This window comes from Lepidothrix coronata, unplaced genomic scaffold, assembly GCF_001604755.1.
Source record: "Lepidothrix coronata isolate B3197 unplaced genomic scaffold, Lepidothrix_coronata-1.0 Scaffold226, whole genome shotgun sequence".
In the NCBI taxonomy this organism is placed as follows: domain Eukaryota; kingdom Metazoa; phylum Chordata; class Aves; order Passeriformes; family Pipridae; genus Lepidothrix; species Lepidothrix coronata.
The window spans coordinates 576,714-600,304 of record NW_016690406.1 but is presented as its reverse complement, the minus strand read 5'-3'; the positions used below and the strand labels follow the sequence as shown (position 1 = coordinate 600,304).

General features: G+C 43.8%; 2 protein-coding genes across 9 annotated transcripts in view; both read left to right on the top strand.

Annotated features, from left to right (window-relative positions):
• GRAMD1C (GRAM domain containing 1C) overlaps positions 1 to 14,491 on the top strand; it is a 53,070-nt gene extending 38,579 nt beyond the window's left edge. For 5 of the 8 annotated variants that reach the window (XM_017834005.1, XM_017834010.1, XM_017834009.1 and 2 more), the window contains exons 10-18: positions 4,646 to 4,792; positions 5,590 to 5,708; positions 6,835 to 6,977; positions 8,654 to 8,757; positions 9,451 to 9,630; positions 11,114 to 11,171; positions 11,685 to 11,795; positions 12,613 to 12,718; positions 14,270 to 14,491. In XM_017834005.1, coding sequence (XP_017689494.1) covers positions 4,646 to 4,792; positions 5,590 to 5,708; positions 6,835 to 6,977; positions 8,654 to 8,757; positions 9,451 to 9,630; positions 11,114 to 11,171; positions 11,685 to 11,795; positions 12,613 to 12,718; positions 14,270 to 14,347 — 1,046 coding nt within the window. In that variant the 3' untranslated portion in view covers positions 14,348 to 14,491. The other 3 variants (XR_001877855.1, XM_017834006.1, XM_017834012.1) reach the window with 3 other exon arrangements.
• A 1,149-nt stretch (positions 14,492 to 15,640) lies between these two features.
• Positions 15,641 to 23,080, top strand: ZDHHC23 (zinc finger DHHC-type containing 23). Its single transcript, XM_017834028.1, has 4 exons — positions 15,641 to 15,750; positions 15,968 to 16,654; positions 17,312 to 17,479; positions 18,275 to 23,080. Exons 1-4 carry the CDS (start codon positions 15,644 to 15,646, stop codon positions 18,540 to 18,542), a joined length of 1,230 nt encoding a protein of 409 aa, XP_017689517.1. The 5' UTR covers positions 15,641 to 15,643; the 3' UTR covers positions 18,543 to 23,080.
• The last annotated feature ends 511 nt before the right edge of the window (positions 23,081 to 23,591 follow it).

The following is a 23,591-nucleotide window of genomic DNA, read 5'->3' as shown; positions in this document are numbered from 1 at the left end:
TACTCAGGCTGCCCATGGAGGTGTCCTGGCAAATAAGGTGAGGGGCAAGCTGAAAACTCTTGTTCTTCCCAACACTAGTTCCATTGTCCTAAGCAGTTCTCACACTGGTTACTTTGGGGGAAGTAGGGTGTGCATCCCACTAGGCACCACTGGCCTATGGAGCTGCATCTTGGTGCTTTTGTCTGGTTTCATAAATCGGAGTATAAATTCTTGAGCCATGAGAAACTTTTGACTAAGCTAAAAATTAATATCTGTGGTCTTAACTGTAAATTTTAGAAAATGAATTTTAGTTCAAGCATGGAATACACATTTCCAAAACAGGGCCAAGAGGTTTTTTTAATTTCCTCTAATGACTCTTTTGTATGTAGGGTGGGTTTTTTTGTTTTTTCCTTTCTTTCATTGGCAATGTTCAGCTGCATGAAATACTTCAAAGAAAAAAGGGGAAAGCAGGAAATTGGAAAACAATGTTTTCTGTTAGAAAACTTTACTGTATATGAGGGCATAATAAATTTCTGATCTCCTTGCATAACTTGACAGATTTACTGCATTGTTTCTATTTGTACTAATAATCACCTTAAATGTGCAGTCTGCAGGAGGGTGTAACTGTCTGCGCTGTGGTGCTGTGAGATGGGTATAGCTTGACCTTTCTTGGAGACAGGGATGTAGGGGGCATACAGTGTTTGAAATACAGGATGGTTGAAATTGGTTCAGCCTTGTGTTGGTTTCCCCCCATGACAAGATAGGAAATTTTGGATACACAGTGTATGTAAGGAAGAGTAGCCCTGTTATCTTGTTGGCATTTTAATCAAAATACTGACAAGACATATTTTTTTTGAATATATGTCTATATCTATCTGTTTACACAACTGGTTTGGGGGATATATGTTTGAGTTGTCTGAAGGCAAAAGGCATAAGGTTGGGGGTTTCTTATCTTGTGAACTGGAAAAAGCTAGCATTGAGACAGTACTTAGTACCTCCCCAAATTAATTTTGTACGTAGTCTTCTAAAGTATAGGAGAGTTCTCTGAAAATGGCTAATTCTGCTGATACAGTCTTCAAATAGATGATGTCTGGAATGTGTTCACTTCTAGGAATTGGTTTTATTAACTTGATTTCAGGTGTATCTGGTTAAAGGCTCCTACCTGTATATGTTCTTCATGCAGTGTGCACTTTTTTTCCCCCATCCCCAGTGGTACAGAAATGCTGAACAGTGCCAAGATTTGCATACTTTTTTTTTTTTTTTTTTAAATCCTGATCCTCCCCTAACTCCGTGGAGTGGAAAAATCAGCATCCTTATTAATTTGTTTGATAGCCTCTGCTCCTATCAGTTCAGCTTTCTTAACTTGCTTGTGATGTGTGTTTAGCTTTCAGCTGCTGGTTGTTGATGACAACTTTAAGAACAAGTTTTTTCTTGCTGCCCCCTTCCCCCACCCCACCATTTTCTGTCTCTTTTCTTGCACTGCATATGTTTTTAAACCTCTACAATCACTGCTACATAATGGTATTATATTCAAACATTATTTCACAGCTTGCCTTGCAGTGATGAAAATGACCTTATAAAGTGCAAGGCAATAGAGGGGGAGGGAACAGACTTGCTGTCTTCAGGCTGAACCAGGACACTCTGGGTAATATATTTACTTGTGGATTTCTGGGTCCCTAGGGATTCTTACCCAAAGTCAGAATAATCTCATGTTCTTTTATCAGACAGCTCCAATTCAGCTATAAATGTATTCAGGCTAAGAGAGTGTTGATAATTGCATGCTGCTGAGGGGTTAGAACTGCATTAAAAGGGAAGGAGTTAGACTGATATCTCTATACCTGTACAAAGCATTTTGTTCATAAAGAATATTTCTAAGCCAGTCCTAGGTCAAATGCATGATGTTGCTCTAGTATAGAGATAAATAAAGGCAGATACAAATTTACCTGTGTGAGTAAAACCAAACAAAACAGTAGACAAATGTGCATCTTTATTTGTAGCAGAGGTAAGTGGTTAAAGCTGTCTATTCAAATTGCAAGCATATCAATTGTACACTTATTCTTTGCTGTGCTTCTGGTTGTGCTTGCTGCTTTGTCTAGGTTTTTTACAGATAAATTTTGAGAAACCTGGATGAAAGTGACTTGAAGCTTGTCAAGCTCTTGGTATATGCAGCAACTTGCTTCCACAGATGTGGAACTCAGAGCAGCATTTATACATACATGCACCTTCCAGACTCATCGTCTAAAAGATTTCCAGGCTTTCTGGAGAACAGCTGTTTGAGTCCTGGCATCTAAAGTAGCTGATAGGCCTGATATATAAACCCAGTTTCAGGCTGGAGTTTCTGAAAATACTGCTTTATGTGCTAACAACATTTTATAAATTTTTTTCTTTGTTTGTTCTAAGAACTGAGAGGGATTAAAGTAAAAATGTATTTCTCGATAGACACTGTCATGCACTTTGTACTTCATTAACTATTCCTTGTTAAAGACATGACTAGATAGAAATAAAGTGTAAGTAAATCTGCTAACAAGAAGTTTTGTGCAGGACCTGCTAGTGTTCTTGCTTAAGACTCACTAGAAGGAGGACAGGCTTCTTGCATGAAGTGCAAAACAGCTCAGTAGCAAAGTCTGCACCCTAAGGTATTAATGCATGGGCTTTGTGCATATCATAAGTTTCTGTGGCTTACCAAATTACCTTGCATCAGCAGAAGAATAGTAGCTGTCCTCAGGCATTTCAGGTGATCGTGATGGTGTGCCGTTTAGCTAAGGCTTACAGGGATAGAGGTGACTTATATTATCTTGTATTTGCTAAGACATATACAAATAGCTGGCAAAGCTTATCTGATGCATGGTGACTTGATCATGTGTCTGGTCCTTTGTATTTTCATTTTTTAAGTGGTAGCAGATTTCTTGGGCATGTCAAGGTCCAGCTGAGTAATGCTCAACTGGAGTAACCAGGTTTGAATTACCTGGTACCTGACTCCACATATGTTAGCTGATGCACTGTAGGCAAAAGGGATGTCAACATCAATATCTGAAGCTTCCTGTTTCTTAGTGATAGAGAGGAAGTGGTGGGTGCACTCTGAAAGGAGAAGTCTGTAATGCTGATCTTGTTAACTGAGGTCAAATTTACAGTTCACTTGGCCTGCATTTTGTTAGAGTTAGATTTGGCTGGGAGAGGAAATATAGTGAGCATAAGCTGAAAACTCAGGCAGAATTTCTGGCTTCCCACAGAATGTTTCAGCACAGCAGAATTTGTATTCTACACATAATAACTGCATATTGACTGGTTAAATAGACCTCTTGAAATGTGTGTTTGCTTTCTGTCCCATCTTGTAATTGTGTGGAATTACAATTGCATAAGCAGAACATGGCCCAGGAAGGAAGTCAATCTCTTGTGCAAGCACAAAAATACGGCACTCACGCTTCACTTTTGGGGTCTTACATTGAATCCTGAGAGATCAAAAAGAACTTTTTTTGAGGCAGGTGTGTAATGGGGATTTTTAGCAGGCCAGAAGCAACACTAGAGAGGAAGTCTGCTCAGTCAGAATTGAGTTTCGTTGGGGACTGCTGTGGTGTTTAGTTGCTGCATTTGCATTTATCAATCCTGACTTCTACTAAGCAGTAATGTTTTAAGTGCTGCAACTTTAGCTTGTAGGCAGTGTGTGACCTATAGCTTGATATTCAGACTACCTTTGTGTTGGTGGCTGGCACTGACCTTTCCTAGCTCTGAGCAGTCATTTGTATTAGTCGAAAGGTTAGGCATCCTAACTGTCTGTCTGCTGCAAGATTTGCTTTTGGGCTTTTTATTTCATTTTAGTAATATGTGTGTGTGGGGAGGAGCGTTTTGTGGTTTTGGTGATTCTGTATAAGCAGATTGAGTTGGGGCTGGCACAGGAGACTGCTTGCCCTCCAGGATTGTAATTCTGTCTCTTATCTCTTGCAAGAGTGGCTGAGACAACCACAAAGCTGAGTCATGCCAGCAACCACCAAGAAGCAGAAATAGCAAAGATCAGTGCTGCAGCCACACAACGCCTCTGGGGTGCTTGGTGGCTTTGAAATGGGTGATGCAGTTGAACCCCTTGGTGCATTTTTGGGACTGCAAAATGGAGGAGGGTCCCTCCTGTGTTCCTGTTAAATAGGTGTGGAGGGAGGAAGGGTTTGAGGAACTGTTTGTGAGTCTACCTGGTCTCTTAGACTGTGGACACTACCAGCATTACAAATGTTAAAAACAGAATTCTGAAACTAGCCACAACTGAGAAGAAAATTATTATGGTTTCACTGTCCTGTTTGCTTGTCCTTTGTACTATAAGCACACATATTAATAAAGATTATGTTAACTTTTTGTCTTTCCCCAATGTTTCTTGTAGGATTAGTAGAATACTGAAGGCAAAACTAAGGAGATAGGATCTTTTGATGTTGATTTATGAATTTGCACAGGGGGATGGTGGGGGTGGTGGTAGTGGTGTATGTTTGAAAATCAGTTCTGGACTTTGTTCCTGAAGGCAACCAACCTACCAAATCACATGCCAATATCATTACTGGGTTTCTGAGAATGAGAAACAAATGTTGATGTAAGCTTGGGAAGAATTTGAGCTGTAATAAAGCTTAGAATAAAATAAAGTTGCTTCATAATACTGTTCTTAACCTGCTCTCTCTGCCTTTCTTAGCAGTGAAGGAGACAGTCTCTGAGAATGATCTCTATGGGAGACTTTTTATAAACAGAGTTTTCCACATCACTGCAGACAAGATGTTTGAAATCCTTTTCACCAATTCTCACTTCATGCAGAGGTTTCTCAGTTCCAGGAGTATAGTAGGTAATAAACTCTTCTGCCTTCTTTGTTACAAACTACCCTGAAAATTTTGACCACTAAGAATTGCTAAATAGGGCTAAGGTGAATTTTAAGTTTCTTCCTGCTTTAAAAGAATTTTGAAGCTTTAAAGTTTCACTACGAGAGAGGACATTTAAAGCTAGACTGTTGCTTCCATAGATAGCAGATGTAGATCAATCATATTTTGGAGTAAAAGCCTTATTTCATAGTACCTTAATGCAAAACTGCACTTTAACGCCTGAGTTTTGGTTAGGCTATTAAGTTGATGCATTCTGTGGGGTATTTCTCATTACATTGTGTCCCACAAATAGTGAAATTTGTATGGCTGGCACAATCACTGCATCTTAAATGATACTCATGGGCCTTAATTTTCTGGATGAGTAAATTTTATTCACAGAGATCAGAAGAACAGAAAATTAAGTCAAAAAGGGTAATATTTATTCGGTGTCAGCTTGGAAGGCAAAGTGGCAAAAGCTTTTGATAATGCTGAGTGAATCTATTCAACTTTAAGCAGATGGGAAATGACATATTTTCATTTAATTGCATATTCTTTTTTATACCCTCAAGTCTCTTTGAGTAGACTCAGGTTCAGCTACTTAGTGCTTCCGCTTTGTTCATCAGTGAGCTACAATTTTCCCCTTCCTGAAGAAAACCGCAACTATTTGGAATCAGTTTTCTGTCTTTCTCCCCACTGCTGTTCTCAAGCTGTTAAGATATGATTGGGCAGAGATAATGACTTTTAGGTAACTTATATGTGAGATTTTGCATAACTTCTCATCTAGATGCTGTATCAACCCCTTGGAATAGAGATTCCAATGGCAATCAGCTGAGGACTTTGACGTACACTGTAACGATTAACAATCCACTTTGTGGGAAGTTCACAACTGCAACTGAAAAGCAGGTACCGTGTGCATGTGTGTGTCTGTCTGGTGCCCTTTAAAGCAAGGGAGATGTCAGCTCTCTGGTCTGTCAGAGTTCTGACCATAGATTAAAGTTCAGTGAGATGAATGTGGATCTGTAGTTTAAACACGGCATCTCTAAGCCCTTCTCAACATTAGTGAGCAAATGGTCATGAAATCAGAGAGGCTTTCTACCTTTGCAGATGGCTGTAAACTCCCACAGAGTTTGTGGGGAAAGGTATTAACGCTTCTTAGAAATTGGGGGATGAAAAGAAGCAATTAAATGCGTTCAGTGTTCATTTCTGGGCTCCCCAGTACAAGAGGTGAAGAGTCCAACAAAGGGCCACTAAGATGATGAAGGGACTGGAGCATCTAATAGGAGAAACAGCTGAGAGCTGGGAATGTTCGGGCTGGAGAAGAGAAGGCTTGGGGGATCTTACAATGTATAGAAGTATCTGAAGGGAGGTACAAAGAAGTCTGAGCCAGGCTTTCACTACCACGGCTGTCAGTGGTGCCCAGGGACAGGACCGAGGTGATGGATACAAATTGAAACACAGGTGATTCCTTCTGAATGCCAGGAAACACTTTTTTACTGTGAGGGTGAATGAGTAGTGGAACAGGTTGTCCACAAAGGTTGTGGCATCTCCTTCCTTGGAGATACTGGAAAACCACCTGGACATGGTCCTGGGCAACTCGCTCTAGATTGCCCTGCCTGGGAACAGTTTTTGGACAAGATGGCCACCAGAGATGCTTTCCAATCTCAACTATTCTGAAATTCTGCTTTGGGAAAGATGCAGGTCTCAAAGAAGAGCTGTGGTAATGAGTCAGCGGCCAGCCTTGCATCTGGTACTTGAAGTGGCAGTGGGGAAGTACTGCTGCTGCCTATGCTGGCTGTAGCAGGAGGCATCTTCTCTTTTCTCACCCCATCTATATTTGACACTCTTAACTGATTTTTATGGTGGTTCTTCAGGCTTCCTCTCTATTTCACTTATAGTTGGTGATCTAGCCTTATCTATCTATCTAATCTAGCCTAAGGCTATGATCTAGCCTAAGGAACTCAGGCTGAAAGAGGGGAAAAAATTGTGTACCATGAATATAGCTTCTTATTTTTACTTTCTTTTATGATAGATCCTGCATAAACAGAGCCAGAAAGGCCAGTCTTATCAGGTGGATGCTGAGGTACTGACCCATGATGTCCCCTACCACGATTATTTCTACACTGTGAACAGATACTGTATCAGCCGCACGTCCAGTCACAAGTGTCGATTGCGGTGAGCCTGGGTGGGGCACAGTGGGAGGGGAGAAGCCAAGGCACAGATCTTACAGGTTGATGATGTGTGCTTATTAAAAAAATGTGCCTGTCAGCAGCATAGAGATTGTCAGTTTCTCTTGAAGTTGGAGATATCTTCTGAAACATAAGCTTGCTTTATTCCTTGTCACATGTATGCTGTATTTGGATCTCATTAATGCAGTGAGAAATGAACTCGTGTTGACTCTGAGGTACAGAACTCGTCTCCAACTGGGTTCTGACCAGCCGTGGGTTTTGGAGTACAGCTGTGTGAGTGGGATATGTTGGAACAAAGTGAGATGTTTTATTACAGAATTTCCTAGATATCCTTGCTGAGGACCTGCAGAGGAGGGTGGTTTCACCAAAAGGTGCAGGAAAGATGGAATGTACTCAGTTTTGCTGGAAGGATACTCAACTAAACTATACCTAGATAGGAGAGTTCCTCTCCCATTTGTTGAAAACATTTGAAGTGATCAAGTTCCATGTTGAGTACATTTCCATGGCTCTCTGACTATGTAATCCTTGGTAGTTCTTGTGTTGTCATTAGTAAGACCTTGTATCTCAAACTTCAGCAGGAAGGGTAAGCAAGCCTGGATTCTATTCTGGCTTATTTCAGGATATAAAAGTAGTAAAGACTCCCCCTCTACTGGGAGGAGAATGGAAGAAAAGTCCTTGAACAACTGTTCTAGATGATTTTTTTGAGTGAATCACTTCCTCTTTGAGAGCTAGGTTTGTTTTATCTGAGAGACATGACAACCCTAGGGTAAGAGTAAAATCTTAGGTTTCAACATGGTGCACAGAGCAGGCATGTACAGAATGAAAGGCACATGGTGATGTTACAGATGACCTTATACTGTGTTTAAAATGGCTCAAAAACTCCATTTGAAAGATTTCATTTTGTTAGACTAGAAACACAGTGGGCTTGCATTGATGTGGAAGATTATTTGAAAAGTTGAAAAAAGTGTATTCTAGGATGGTCAGTGTTCTTGACTGAAACTGAAGTCACAGCCTATCTTTTCTTCCCTTATGGAGGGCTTTGGGATTCACTCAGTTGCTAGAAGCATCCTTCTGAAGGATTCTACTCCAGTTAATTTTTGTTCTGGAAGTGCTATTTATTAGCTTGACCTGGGGAATGCAAGCCAGGAATGCCATTTCCCCTCTATCATGCTCACAGAAAGACAGATTTTAATTTCTGTCTACTCAGGGTGGGGTCTGAGCACTTGATTTGTGAGTGGTGATAATGAATTTTACTTGCTGCTTTTGAAGTGCCCACGTAATATATATGTGTACACATACAAAGTAAAAATCAGGACTTTATGATCTGAAACCCTGAATATTATTTTAAATATATGTTAAAATGAGAATGCTTCAGTGGGTAAAAATGGTCTGCTAGTCTGAGTCTGAAGGAGAACAGTTTAAAGTGTTTCCCATAGTTTGGACATTCACATTTTGAGGCTTTGGCTAGAGATGTTGTCTTTTGCTACTGTCTATTTCTTGTGTTTCTTCAATGAAAGTGCTGCCCAGGTGGAAAGCCAGGGCAGTTCCAGTTGGTGGTTCAGATAATAAACGTAAGCTAGAGGCCTGCTTCTGATGAGAGATTTCTGTTATCACTGTGATGCCTAGAAGACCGCTCTTTCATTATTGCATTCTGTTTACTAGGGTTTCTGCAGAAGTGAAGTATAAAAAACAGCCTTGGGGCCTTGTCAAAACTGTGATCGAGAAGAATACATGGGGAGGAATACAGGAAAACTTCAAACAACTTGGTGAGGCATTTTCTTCTTTGTGCTGGAGTAAGGAGGCTACCTTTGCTCTGTATGTTTTCACATCTGTCAAACTTGGTTCCTTAAAGAATGGGTTGAAGAAAAGACACCTAAGCAGTCTCGAAGACAGAATTTCCTGTCATTAATATATCTGCCAGTTCCAGGGTATGAAAGAAGCTAACAAGGAGCTCTTGGTATACCTTGTCAGATTGGCTTTCTGAAGGAAACATGAAGAGCAGCAGGAAAGCTGTTACTCTCAACTGCATGTGCTTATCTCTAAGCATTTCCTTGATTGTGCACATGAAAAGAGAAGCAGTGGCACTTGGCAGGCTCCTTGGATATGTCTATTAACAGCCTGGCCAGCCATGGCTTCAGGCTCGCAGTCTAACACAATTCCTAGTCTCAGTCTAACAGTGTTTTGCAGTGCTCTTCCGGCTGCTGTCTTGCATATCATTAAACAATCCCGCCAAGGCTGAACATGCACCCATCTCTGAAAAGTGTTCAAGTGCCCTCTAGCAAAGAGGACAGGTGGTACAGGTCAAGGTGTAGTTTGTTAAACCTGCTTTAAGTTTATTTACTAGAAGATGCACTTATTCCTCTCACTGCTGCCCTCCATAACTGACATTTTAAGTCTTCATTGCTAAGCTTTTCAGCTTTGCTTTTGGCAGTTCAGTAACTTCATTTTTTACACTGCAGAATCAGATCTCCTAATGGAGGAATATGCAATTAATCAGTCCATAGAAGACTCTGGAAAATTAGTTGCTCTGAGACGAAGACGACGCACTTTACACCGGGGTCTGGCAGAATCACTTCCCAAACGCTCTTCCCAACATTCCTCTGGTGACATGGGAGTAGAGTCCCAGGGCAGCATAATAGGTAGGAATTTTTATATTAAGTGTTTTCCAAAAGGTGTGTTCAAGGAAGCACAACTCATAATAGTGCAAGAGTAGCACTTGTGTATATATTACTCATGTCTTTATTTAATCAGTGTGATAGCAAATGCTTTAATATGTTCAAGTTTGCATAAAGTAGGTTTGGAGCATGCATAGTCACTTTTAGCATGATTATCTCATGAAATTAAGCTTAATATCACCTTCAGTTTTAAAACCTAAAATGCTGCTCTCAATGTGCATAAGATTAAAACAAGATTGAATCAGGAAAAAAAAATTAACCTGACTCTTGTACAGTTTCAGAAAAATTGCTTTGTTTCTTCAAATAACAGCATATCCAAGTAATGAGTTGATTCAACTTTGTCAATTGTGTCTTGGCCCTGTCACCTCATTTTTTCTTTTTTTTTAATGTTAAGTCTGTTTCCCATCTGCTTCTGTAATTTCTGGGTCACTGAAGTACTTCTTGCAGCTCCATTGCCCTAAGGCATGACAGACTTGGCCAGCAACACATACAGTATTAGCTATACCTAGAGAGATCAGAAACATCTGTGCATTAATGTGTACCAGAGAATGCTGAATTCCATGACAGAAGTTGAATTGTAAACACTGAAGTAGGAGCAAGTGCACTTCTCTGAAGGGAGAAGCAACACTGAGTATAGCACTGAGAGAATATTTGAATCAGCAGCATGTGTAAAGGACTGTTTACCTATCTGAAATTACTTCTTGATTACTTAATTTTGCTACTGCTGCTCCACCTTTTCAGATGAGTGTGTCTGTCTCTGTATACACTACAACTTTCCTTTGTCCAAGGCAGGAGGTGTGAATTTATGAAACTGTAATTACATTTAAATATCAGCCTGCCCACCGTGGTAGGTGATTGCTGCTCAGTTTGGAGAGGGCATGCACACTTCCTCTCCTTCACAAGTGTCTGGTCCCTGTTGCCTGATGAATAGCAGATAGTCTTTTGAAAGGCTGTCTTCAGGACAATAGATAAACCAAGCCAGTAATGATGGGACAAGTCACAGGAGAACTTGATTGGCACTGGTTGTCAGAAAGATTAATGTGAGCATGAGAACAAGCAGCAAAGAGCCACTTTGCAGCCTGTCTCTGCTCATGTGTGACCAGCAGTATATGTGGTGAAGGCATGTTAGTAATGGATGGACTGTAGCCTTCTCAGGCTATGTTTAGTGGTACCATGCCCCAGTGCTGTGTTGTCCCCAGCATGCTGGGGTAGGGGGAATTCTGATGGGAGAGCCTGACTGTTCAGCTTGACTTATTGGAGATGGCTGCAAAAATGCCTTGGTGAATGTTGGAGATGATCCTGTGCACCCACATGATCTGTTATTTTTTTCCATCAGAAGCTGTTGAGCTATTCTCTGTGAAGTGTTGGGCACTGACATATATCTGCAGGCATCCTTTAGGAATGTTCTTCAGTACTTTTTAACCTCCTTCTCTTCCATGCCCTGTAGGAAGGAAAAGAGATGCAGTAAGTAGGACCACCACCATCATTGTAGTAATGAGTGTCTTGTAAGTACTCACTTGCATTAAAATGTGGCTTGACTCAAGCTCATCTTAGTCTTTATCTGGTTTTGTCTGTTCCTCTTTTGCATGTTAACATTGCATGTAGCATAATAGATCTTAACCTAATTTAACAAATGAGTGGAATACGTGGGTATAGGAGGGGAATGAATTGACTTAGAAATGACACTTGGAATGAAAATGCTGATTTGCCAAACTACTCTACCTTACAGATTTTCTTAGGTCTGATCCTATTAAAAAAAAAAAGTCTAGAATTTACTAATTCCTAGTTTTAAAAGTTCCTAGAGGAGATATTATTGCTCTTTCTGTTTGTTCCTATTCCACAGCTTAATGTTAACTGCTAAGAATTGTTTGGATAGATCTCTATTTTCAGTATAGTTCTGCCCTACACCTTTTTTTCTCCCAGAATGACTGTTTCCTTAGCTGTTTTTAGCCTAGATCTTGTTTTTCTAGCATTGCAACCGAAATTCTTACGGGACTTGATTTTTGTTCTCTCTACAGTTTGCTGCTCTTGGTCTTGCTGAATATAACACTGTTTCTCAAACTGTCAAAGATAGAGCATGCAGCTCAGTCCCTCTATCATGTCCAGCTTCAGGAAGAAAGCTCTTTGAAGTAAGTTGAATTCACAGTCTTTGCTTGCTTTCTTCCTCAGCTTATGTGAGAATCTGATCCAAAGAAATAAATTCTAAACACTGAAATTCAGTGGCAAGTTTTCATAAGTTGCTGGGGCTTGCTGCACTTCTGTGGTCTGTGTTGAGATCCAGGGACATGTCTGACTGCATCTTGCAGTAACAAGTTTCTCCTTTGACAAGCTGGTTTTTGGGGAACATTAACCTTAGTTCGCATTTATCACCCTGCTGTGACTCATCTTCTGTGAATATCACAGAACCGAAGTGTTCATTCTGTGTGAACCAGCATGATCTCAAATGTAAAGATTCATTTAACTTGTTAGCTTCTTTCTGTGAGTTTCCTGGCAAATCTTTCCCTCAAACTTACATGTTGCATGCCTTTTGTATTCGGACACAGGAAGATGTTGCTTCCTCTCTTGAATACAGTATCAATAAATAAGTTAAAAACCATAACGTTATGTTGAGTCTGGAAATGGTGTGGTGACCTCCTGTAATGACCATCTCAGAACTGATTAGAACAACTTTATTTATAAGAAAGATTTTGCTCACTAAAGTGTGAGAACTTGTTGTAGATGTAATGTGAGCACATTTTTTTTCTTATTGGCTGTTGTCTACATAGGTCTGAAGCAGTATCTTGAAGGCAGCAGGGATTGGAATTCAACTGCAGGCAGCTTTTTCTGTGGCTCTTGTAAAAGGATGGTTTTGGTAATGGCAGAGCAAGGGTGGCAGAGAGCAGTTGTTTTTAAAAAGGTGTCAGGCTGCTTGTTTCATGTTTCTAATGTAATCTCAATCTTTTTCAGCATATCTCCAGAAATGGTATCAAAAGAAGAGATCCCTCAGTATGATAAGGAACAGGTTAAACATGTAAAGGGAGTCTTAAGAGACTCAATTGAAATGCTTGAGCAGGTAGGTCTGACAGTCTTTCTCTGGTGATGTTCTTGTTTCTCAACAACTCAAGTTTTCTCCCATATGTTATCATACCTTTTGTTTGATGTCCTCTGGTACTAACTAAAGTTTTCCGTGATTCCTTGATCTGTTTTGCCCTAGGCTTGAATTTAGTAAGTAGGCAGTACTTATGTTTCTGATGTTTTGGATTGGTTTGGTTTCGGTTTGGTGGTTGGTTTGTTTGTTTGTTTGTTGTGTGTTTTTTTTGTTGTTGTTGTTATTCTGACTAAGTATTCACGGTCAATTTTCTTAAAACTTGTCAAGTACTTGTATTGATGAGAGGTGTTGATGCAGTTCTGAATCATGACAAAGCAAAGACTGGAGTGTTTCAAAACACTTTGCTTTCTAGGACTCATGTTAAGACTTTTTAAGTATTTTCCCACCTCATTATGGGGTGTCTTTGTTCAGGTTTATCCTGGCTTTTGCTCCCCACTACTCTTCTAGATATTGGCTAGAGCTTCACTTAGCTTTGGTGTCAATGGGCCACCTAATCTCCAGTAAAAAATAAATAACTGCAGACCATATGTTTCTGAGGGGCTCCATAGCTATAGAATTAATCCTTCTTTACAGTAACTTGCTGAATGCTGTTGTCTCTCTGATCCTGAAGTCTATGACTGGTAAATCCCTGGCTGAAATTTCAACTCAGTAAGTGAGGGACAGTAATTCATGCTTTAGTTTTAACTTGCAACCCATTAATGTTCTGATTTTAAGTTCCTTTATTAAACCTTAAAATGTGATGGAATATTAGGAAAGCTGTGAGGGAAGTTCATATGTACCTCTGTCCATCACCAGTTTGCTCTATGTTCTTGTATGCATTAAGAGTGGGTAGAAAAAGAAACCATTTTTATATTCCTTATTTCGAGGTGCCTCTGCACACAGTATTGCCGTTAATCTATTAATTAACCACTTTGATCACAGCATGGTTTCCATGCCCTTTTCATTTTCTCTGCTTACTATCCAAACAATTCCTAATTCTGAAGTGTTAAGTGCCTTTTGAACACACGGTGTAAAAAAAAAAAAAAAAAAGTGAGAATTTCACCACTTTTTTCATCCCAAATAACACTTTTTGCCTGGAAGTTCTGACACAGTGCCTGTTACTTTGTGTTTTCTGAGTTTTGTCAATAATCTAAACACATTTTGTGCACCAGAATGCACTAGGAGGGCCAGGTATTTAAAAGAAAATTCATATTTTGCTGCCATGTTCCTTAGTATTTGCTATGAACATTATCTGTGACTAAAACTGAGTGGGGTGGCTTATCTTCTGCACTGTTGTCTGGTGAGGTGTTAAGACTTTATCATCCTGGACTGTTACTATTTATAAACTGTACAGGATATAGCTGTTAGGAGAGCACAGTAAGTCAACTGTTTATGGAAACAGGGAGGAGGAAATCACATGAAATCTTGGAGGGGGAAAAAAAAGAGTAGGGAGACATTATTTTCCTGATACCACTCACTCATGTAGGAGATTAACTTAAGTAATTGGGGGGGGTTGTGATGGTTGTGTCTTCACAGCTGAAGACTTCCCTTTCCATGCTCCAAAGAAGCTTTGACCACTTGAACAGGACACAGAGCAGCAGGACTGAGAGTTAATACCACATCAGCTTTTTGTTCAAGACATGGGAAGAAGAGATGTGTGTGTGAGGACTTGTGGGGTAGGGAATGTAACTGTCACCTTTGGACTCCTCACTGTTTGGCTCAAAAGCTGTACAGAATAAAGGTTTGTGGAAAAAGTAAGTTGGGTTCTGCATTCCCCAATAGCTTGGCAGCCTTTTCTGTCCTGCCAGCCCTCCACCCTGGGGGGTCTTGATTACGACCAGTGCACAGCTCTTGGATCCTGTAGTGAGTGAACAAGGGCAGTTGTACTGCTGGTTAATGGATCTGCAAATTCCAGAGGGGGGAGAACACCCTCAGCAGAGAGCAGGGCTTGTCTCAAGAAAATCGCATCCTTTTATGTCAACTTAGAAAATGACCATCAGTGAAGAGTCTTTTGGAGAAAAAGAACGATGGTGGTTTCTCAGCCACAGGATCTCCATATGATTTTTTTTTTTAGCTGTGGGGACCTTTTTAAAACAACGCACCATTCTAAGGATGAACATGCCTAAGATTAATAAACAGGAAAAAGCTTGATATCTGTTGCACACTGCAAGCTTTGGCAGTCTGCCTTCTGCCATATGTTTCTAGCTCTCCCAGAGAAATTTCAGCCCTCGGTATTTTCCCTCCATCGAGGTCTGTGCTTCAGCTCTGTAGCGCCCTGTGCCCACTGATGATGAAGCACGTTGAAGCACATGAAACCTGCTTTTTCTCGGTGGGTTAAAGGGAAGAAGATGAACATAAAAACCCCAAAGCCAGTGGAACGCCAGCCTGCCCGCGGGGTGGCCCATGGTTGTGCGACAGCGCTGGCTCTGTGGTGCTCAGCCTGTGTGGCGCTGGTGCGAGCCCAGGGAGGGGTGTAGGTGGAGGGTGCACGTTGCACGTGTGGGTCCCACAAACAGAGTCCTGGGGCCACAGCCCTCCACGGGGTGGCAGGTAGGGGACTCTCCCAGCCTTGTGAGCGCAGCCTCGGGAGCGGCGGCGCCGGGCGGGGCGAGACCTGGCCGGGCCCCCGCGCTGCCCCCGCGCCCCACGGCCGCCACCTGTTGCGCTGCCCCTTTAAGGCAGGTGCCCCCGCGTCACGCGCGGCCCCGCCCCCCCGTGCCGCCATTGGGCCGCCCCCCCGCCGGGCCCCGCCCCCCCGCACACCTCGGGCGCGCGCGGCCAATGGCGGGCGGGCACTGCCGGGTGGGCGGGGCCGCGCGGGGCGGGGGCGCGGCGGGCGCGCGGCACCTGCGGCGGCGCTGCCGGGCGGGAGCCGCGTCCCGGCCCCCGGGAGCGCCCGGGCGGGCGGCGATGGACGAGCCGCTCTGCTGCTGCGAGTACGTGGACCGGCGGGGCCAGCGCAGCCACCTGGCGGCGTGCTGCTGCGACTGCCAGGAGCTGGACGAGGGCTGCGACAGGTACCGGCGCCGCGACCCCCCGGGGGCCGCCCAGCTGCCGAATCCGTTCCCGCGGCGGTGTCCCCGCCCTGAGGGCAGCGGGACTGCGCCCCGCTTCCCGGGAAACTTGTCGGGAGGGAGGGCAGGGGGAGGCGCCGGGAGCGGGGCAGGGCAGGGGAAGGGCACGGGGAGCGCGGTGCCCCGGTGCCAGCCGGCGCTGTGCTTCCCCGCTCCATAGGTGGCTGGCGTGCAAATCCCTGCCCCCGGGAGCGCTGGAGAGCATCGCCGACACCATCGCGGACCGGCTGCGGGTCCCGTGGTTCTCGGGGGCCGTGAAGATCAACGTGAGCCTCGTGCCGCCGCTCGTCCTGCTGCCTGTGCTGCTCCACGTTGCCGCCCTGCACTTCCTGCTGGGGCTCCTCGTCCTGACGTCCCTGCCCGTGGTGGTGCTCTGGTACTACTATCTCACCCACCGGAGGAAGGAGCGGACCCTCTTCTTCTTGAGCCTGGGGCTCTTCTCCCTGGGCTACATGTACTATGTGTTCCTCCAGGAGGTGGTTCCCCGGGGCCACGTGCAGCATTCCCAAGTGGTCGCTCTCACCTGCGGGTTAATCCTTATGCTCGCAGCCCTGTCTCGAGCCAAGAAAGACCCTGGCTACCTTCCCATTCCAGCAGGCAATGAGAAGCCATCGCACCACGTCTTGCCCAACAGGAGTGTTAGAGGGAGCTCCAGCGGGCTCCATGGTGCTGCCAGCAGTCGTGCTGTGAATGGGGAGGCCAAAGGCTATACCAGGATGGCAGCTGATGAGCCAGAAGGTGTGAAAAAGGACTGGTGCACCAAATGCCAGCTGGTCAGGCCAGCCCGAGCAGGGCACTGCAGGCTTTGTGGCAGGTGTGTAAGAAGGCTGGACCATCACTGTGTCTGGTAGGTTTTGCACTGCTGAGGCTACGCGTGTTCTCTCTCTGAGTACCCCCCTTTCTAGAGTTAGCTTCATTTTTTTACAGTCCCTGTCAAACAGGGTCGCTTTTGCTATGTGCAAGACCTGGGAATATTCTTTAAATATAAAAAGCTTTGTATTTCCCCTTTAAAGAATAGTTAGAAGCACTGTTTATTCTAAGTGGGTTGACCTGATAGCTAATAATTTCTACAGCATGCTTCAGAATTGCCTTTAGTTTTCTACTGGCTTTCATGACTCTGGGGTTTTTTTGGTTATTAGTACTCTCCTGGGGGGAGGGAACTCAAAACTGCCTGTGTGCATGCAGTGCTGGAAGGAGCACTGGAGTAAGGGTATGATGGTATAATCATACCCTACAAGGAGCAGTAGGGTATGATGTGTCTCAGCAAAGAATAAACTTGCTAAAAACTTGAGGCAAAGTCTGCTGCCAGTCTATTGACTTGTGTTTATAACTTCTCTATAAAAAGCTCTAAAGCTTCTCTGAACATATTTCAAAGTTCTTACCCTGTGTTGTATGGAAGCACCTTGGAAATTAGGTTCTCTGACAGCTGGGGGGAGGGAGGAGGAAAGAGAAGCCAGTTTCTTTTCTTTTTTTAAGCAAAGTAATCTCTTCTTTCCTTTTGGAGGATTAACAGCTGCGTAGGGGAGCAGAACCATCAAGCATTCATCCTTGCACTCTCCTTCTTCATGCTCACCTCTGTGTATGGGATTATGTTGACCCTGCACACCGTCTGTAGGGGCCAAACTCCATTTGTGGCATTGTTCTACTGCCCTGGGGCCTATTCTGACTACAGGTGAGATGTCTGGGAGAGAGCTGGGGTGGGAACAGGTTTGGTCAGGCAGGTTACCTCCTGTTAGCTGTCAAACCTGAACAAAAAGTCCTCCCTAAAAAACTCTGGAAAGCAAAGGTGCATCACTGCTTTTGCCAAGGTAGGCAGCCTGAGACTTGGAGAGAGCTCACCATTTATTTGGAAAAAGTTGTTGGAGGAGCTGTGATTTGAAGTATTTATTTACTGTGTCTTCTGTAGATACACCTTTGAATGTATGTCCCCAGATGCAGGTAATGACAGTCAGGAATTCACGTGCTGTCTTTCCCTCTCATTCCTCCCTGTTTATCAAGTGACTGTCCCTGCAAGTTGTCTGTTTAGAACAGACAGCATCAACATGCCTTATTCAGCAGGGAAGGTGCTGAGAACTGTTGGACACGAGTTCAGAGACCAGCACTACCACTGATGAGCAGAGCATAGGGCTGGTGAACAAATGACTCTACCTTCCTCTGTACTCCATCTCGTGACCTGTTGAGTGTGAGCATCCTTGTGTTCTTTACAGCAGGAAGAATAAAGAGCTAGGTTGTGAGATAGCAATATGCAGGAGTAACTCTGGTAGCACTAAAAGCCCTCATTAAGTGAGTCCTGAAGCTTTAATTTTGAGAAAGCCTTTAAGGATTATCTGATGAAAGCAGCAAAGTGAGATCACTGTGGCAGATGTAGACAGGGATTTGAAAGGATAGTGATTACCAGGGAAAGTCACTCTAAAACAGCTGCTCCAAAACTAAATGGCTTCCTTCCCATCTTTTTCCCTGCTGCCAGCTCTGCTCTGTCGTTCACCTGTGTATGGTACTGTGCCATTGTAACAGCTGGCATGGGATACATCCTCCTCATCCAGCTGTTGAACATCAGCTACAACGTGACTGAGAGGGAAGCTCGGCTGGCTCTGCGGGACAACACTGGGCGCAGACTCCTGGGTGGGTTAGTGATAGACACTGGCCAGTATAACAGGGGATTCCTATGCAACTGGGGCCATTTCCTGAGCCTGGGGTCTTCTCCTCCTCAGCGCTCTGCCGAAGACATCGTGTGACACCCCTCTTTCTGCAGATGATGTTGACTGACTCTTTTTAGCAGTGGAGTGGCCCCTTCTACTAGGACTCCTTTCTCGCACACCCTTCCTTTGTGGGCGGTGTATGGGCTACCTGTCCCCCCACTGACAACATCAGAGGTTTTCCCAGGCAGAATGGTTGGTTCTTCGTGTGCTGTCAGCCAGCAATAGGATGCACAAAGCAGTAAGCCATATGCACAAATATGGAGAGAAGGAGCCTGCTGCCTTTTTCCACCGTGGGAAACAGGAAGAAGAGCACAAGATTTTGAGAACTTGAGTTTTCATTAGGTGTGAACCCTGGCATCAAGAGGAACCCACTGCTGGGCTTCAGAGCATGCACTGGTTCCTGCAAAGGTGGAGGAATCCCTGGTTTGTATCTACATGCAGCATTTTGGAGATGTCAGGAGGATGAACTTTGGATACAGATAACAGATGGACCCCTGCAGAAGCCAGGCTGTCTGGCTAACAGAGACTGTCTAGGCAGTCACTGGGCAGTGCTCTCCTCTCTGGTGCATTTATTTGTTTTTACTATCTCTTATTCCATCCAGCTGTGTACATGCTTCTATTAAGTGCCTTTGTGAGTTACATTCCTGTAGGGCTGGGTCTGTGCTGGTTTGAAGACTTGGCTCATCTCCTTCAAAGTGTTTCTGCTCTGATTATGGATTGTGACTTGAAACAGGAGTTAAATATACCAAGGAGATGTTTTGAAGCAATATGCAACAGTGAACTCTGAGGGCAAAACAAGAGTGCTGTCTGTCTAGTGTTACTGTAGCTTTATGGAAGTTACCTTTCACCTTCCATCATGGGATAAGGCAGTCTGTGGGAGAGTAGGCAGTCCTACTAACTGTTTTAGTAGGTAGCATTTGGTCAGTTGTGTTGCTAATAACCATAGTGATCCCATCTGCCATCAACCCAGTTACTGTGAACTACCTGACTGTAGATCTGTTTTCTCAAGCCAAGAAGCCAAGGAACAGATCAGCCTCTGTGTATGTAGGGAGAGGAAGAGGATGTGTTGGAGGTCTCTGTTTTGGGGATAGATGACCTGTACTGGCAGGTGAATGTTAATGTGTTGAGTGTGCTCTGCAAGAATGCCATTTGTTTCTCATTAGCCTAGAACTGTATTATTGCCTGGACTTGAGCTTCAGCTGAAATAACAAGGTTTTGATGGAAATGGTTTCTGGTTTTTTTGTGGCTGGAATTTATTATTACTTTTTGTTTTAAACCCTTTATGTGTGCTGTAGGCCCTGCAGTGAAAGGTCTGGCTGGAAGAGCTGGAGACCACAGCACAAGAGTTACATGTTGGAACTAAGATGCAGAAGCAGAGATAAGAGCCTTGTCCTGGCTACTGATTTTTTTAGATGTGTGTGCAGGAGGCACAGATCACGCCTGCTCCTGACTCCATTTGCATGGCAGGCAGCTGGGGGATGTTGGCAGAGTGATGCAAATTCTGTGTGCTGCTGTGCATTAGCTTTGAAGGGTGGATGGACTGTACATGGTGCCAAAAGAAAGCAGGGTTGGGGGTGTCCCTTTAGATCCCTGCTGTATTTGGTGTGTATGTTATTGATTATGTGTCCCAGTTTAATGTAGAGACCGTGTCCCTCTTTGCACTGTTTGGTTTCCTTAAGTGGCACTTTCCATAACCAGCAGATAATGGATGAGCAGCTGCACTTGGAATGTGTCTGTGCAGAGTTACTGACTTACCAGAGTTTCCCTTATTTCCTCTTACCCTCTGGTCATCCAGTGAGCAATCCTTTTTAAGTAGGTAAAGCTCTTGCTTCCTGCCTCTAACCAAATACACTGAGAGGTTTCTGACTGCTTCCCTGGCCCTAATGTGAATAAAAAGACACCCAGCTAGACTGTACAGACTGTTCCTCTACAACCTTCTGTTTGGTTGTTGGAGCCTGTCCCTAGGAGTACAAATTGACACAAAGTCCACGTTTCCACATGAGTTTTCTGTAAATGTTTCCATGGCACATATGCATTTTGTGATGCCTGCTGAGATGAACTGAAGCTTGGCAACCCTGGAGACAAGGATGCTGTGGGCTAGGGGGTTTGTGATCTTAGATTTCATCCTGCTGACGCTAGGGAATATGAGGCAGAATGACTTCCTGGGCTAAACGAACCCCTACAGTGGAGACAGCCAACTTCTCTGTCCCTGTATGCACAGAAATCAGTCATGTGCCCACGAACTGAACAGGCTCTGGAAGCATTTGCAGGTTTGAAATAAGTGGTTTCTCAGAGTCCTGCTACTCCTGGCTGGGAGAAAGCAGAGCAGATCGCAGATCATTTCCCTGGCAGAGCTGACCCTGTGGTGCTCACTTTCTCCTACAGGCAGAGATTCCTTGCTACCTTGCAGCCTGTGTGTCAGTGTAGCCTTGTCCCTTCTCTCTTAGTGAACTGCTTGCACTCTGTGCTGTTCTTGCACAGACTCTCTGTGCTGTTCTCCCAGGCAGCATGGATTTTGGAGTGCAGATTAGGAATGGAGGACCTGGGACTAATGTAACTATTCCATATGTTGTTCAAGCTCGCTCAAGTACAGTGAGGGCTAAGTGCTAAAGTAAATTTTATTTTTGCACTCCAGGGGGAACTGAAACCATTCGGGACACTTAAAACCCCAGCCTTGCAACCTTTTTCTACGAGGAGAATGCAGTGCTGATTCCCCAGTGAACAGGAAGTTCAGATGGCTGTAATCTGCATAGCAGTGGTGACTTAAATGGCATGTCTTCTTCTTGGGAGGATTTACCTTGTGAATGTCTTGGGAGATGGGAAGTATAAAGTAACAGGATATATCTAAAAGGCATCTTAAAAGGATGGATACTTTGGAGCTCTCCTTTTAACAGCCCTGAGAATTAGCAGGAAACACTTGAAGGGCAACTCTCCCATTTGCAGTTATAGCAAGGGCAAACTGTTGTGACCTGGTGCACTAAAGGACAATTTTTTTCTGAGTAACTTTTTGCTGAGCTTGTTATTGACCATGCTGGTAGAAAAATGTTAAAATCTAGGCCTAGTCAGTCCTCGGGCTCGCTGTGTTAATAGCTGCCTAGATCTGTGCTGCCTGGGGGTTGGAGCAGTGGGAACAGCCTGCATTTGACAGGTGACTTGTGGGTCATGTGTGGCATTTTCGAGGGGAGGACCAGTGTCTTACCTGTAAAACTGCGTGCCTGGCAGTGCAGAAAACTTTACCCTGCTGACCCTTGAAAAGTTTTCCCTGTGTAAGAGAGGACCTAGAGCTGATCAGCCGCAGGGAAGGATTTTGGTAATAGCTAGCCCATAGTTGGAAATTAGTTTATCCTGCTTTAACCATGACCTTTTAAGAGGCATTTGTTGTTTCACAAATAGTGTGGACTTTGCAGACCAGGCAGCTTTTCAAGGGCCAGGGTTCTGATGTTGCTGCTGTTGTAGTGTTAAACCCTCCATGTCCAAATGCCAGCACCCTACTGTTTGGTGACTGTAGTAAGAACTGTGCACCATTAGATACAGCCTGTAAACAGTGGCTTGGCACTCTCTAACTGTGTCTTCCTGCATTGTGGTTTTTTGTAGGCAAGTCACAGGTCCCCACATCGACTGTTTCTCCATTTAACTTGTCCTTAAATGACAGAAGTCACTGGTGAGCCTGAGCTGGTGCTGCTTGTGACTCCTAATCACATTTCAGCCTTCATGCTATGATGGTGCTTTTTTTTCCTTTCAAAGTAGGTTGCTTTCAAGTGTCTTAATGAAACCATTTGCTGTAAAATTTCTTCTGAAGTTAAAATGGATACTGCCTCACTGCCTAATGTCTTAATAATGTGCTTGGTTTTTTCCTTCTATATGAATGTATATTGCCTCATTAGGGCAGAAAGCGTGTGTGATTATGGATGTGTTTTCATGTATTCCTTTCAGTGAAAAATTTTACAGTTACCTAGGATTCTTTTCCCCACTACCAGGATGTTTGGACAGCAAAAATCTTTCTGCAGACAGGTGAGGTTCTTTCTGAAATGTGGGAATTCAGCCTCCCAAGATCTTGTCTTTATGGAACTTTATGTGAAGAGCAATGGGCTCTGGAGAGTGGGATGTTTTGGGTTCTGGGTTTTTTTTAACCTAAGCTTGAGGAAGAAACTGTGAAACATTTGTGATCTTTTTTTGAAAGGACTGGTGTGTGTGTGTGTATGTGTTTGTCCATTTTGCATCATATTCAGTGTTTCCAAATGGATACAATTAGGACTCAAAATAAATTATTGGAAATGATCTGTGGAGTGGCCTGTTGATTTATGCCCACACACTCAGCCAAGCCAAATGACCAAAAGCTGCTGTCATCTCATGGCTATTTAGCTGGGAGCTGGACTTGGGAATAAGGCAGCAACAGGCTAAGGAAAAGTTAGGAAATAAGTTCTGCAAAAGTTGACCTTTGGGTTTTTTGGTGTTGGGATGAAACAGACCTGCTGGCAGTTCTCACCATCCTGGAAACCAGGCATATTCCCCTGCAGTAGGAATTTGAATGGGGATCTTTCATCCTATGAGCAATCCATTATCATTATCTGATCCAGAACCCCCAAAAGGAACAATCTCTTACTTTAAACCCTTTTCTAAGCTGTATTTGGAAATGACATGGATATTCTCCATGTAGGTAGTGGGAAGAGATATAGCCTTTGATTCTGTTGGTATCTTGGGACAGCTGCTGAAAGGCAAGATGACTTTTAATGAGTAGAATCACAGGTGCCTTTGACTGTTCCAGAGCTCTGCTTTGATTTGCCTGGGTAGCATTTCTCTCTGCTGTTTAGCTGTTCCTCTTTGAAGATTACCTTATGCTTGCTGACAACAAGGACCTTGCGCTAGCAGTGAACCAGGATTTTAGTTAGGTGAGAGTGGTGTGTGCAGCAGTGTCAGACTGCTGACACCCAAGGAGTGCCCAGCTTCTTTAACTCCAGTGCTGTTAATGGGGACATGTGAAACTTCTGTTCCTCTCAGCTTTTTTCATGAGCTTTTCCTCTCATGGCTTGTCATGTTGTCCCTGCAGAGCAGGGCCATGTCTGGAGTGGCAGCTCCTGTGCTGCT

Excerpts from the sequence above, each read along its gene's own strand:
- ZDHHC23 (XM_017834028.1), top strand. The coding sequence starts at position 15,644 with ATGGACGAGCCGCTCTGCTGCTGCGAGTACGTGGACCGGCGGGGCCAG. Across the intron at positions 15,751-15,967 it reads CTGGACGAGGGCTGCGACAG|GTGGCTGGCGTGCAAATCCC; the intron begins GTACCGGCGCCG and ends CCCGCTCCATAG. Across the intron at positions 16,655-17,311 it reads CTGGACCATCACTGTGTCTG|GATTAACAGCTGCGTAGGGG; the intron begins GTAGGTTTTGCA and ends TTCCTTTTGGAG.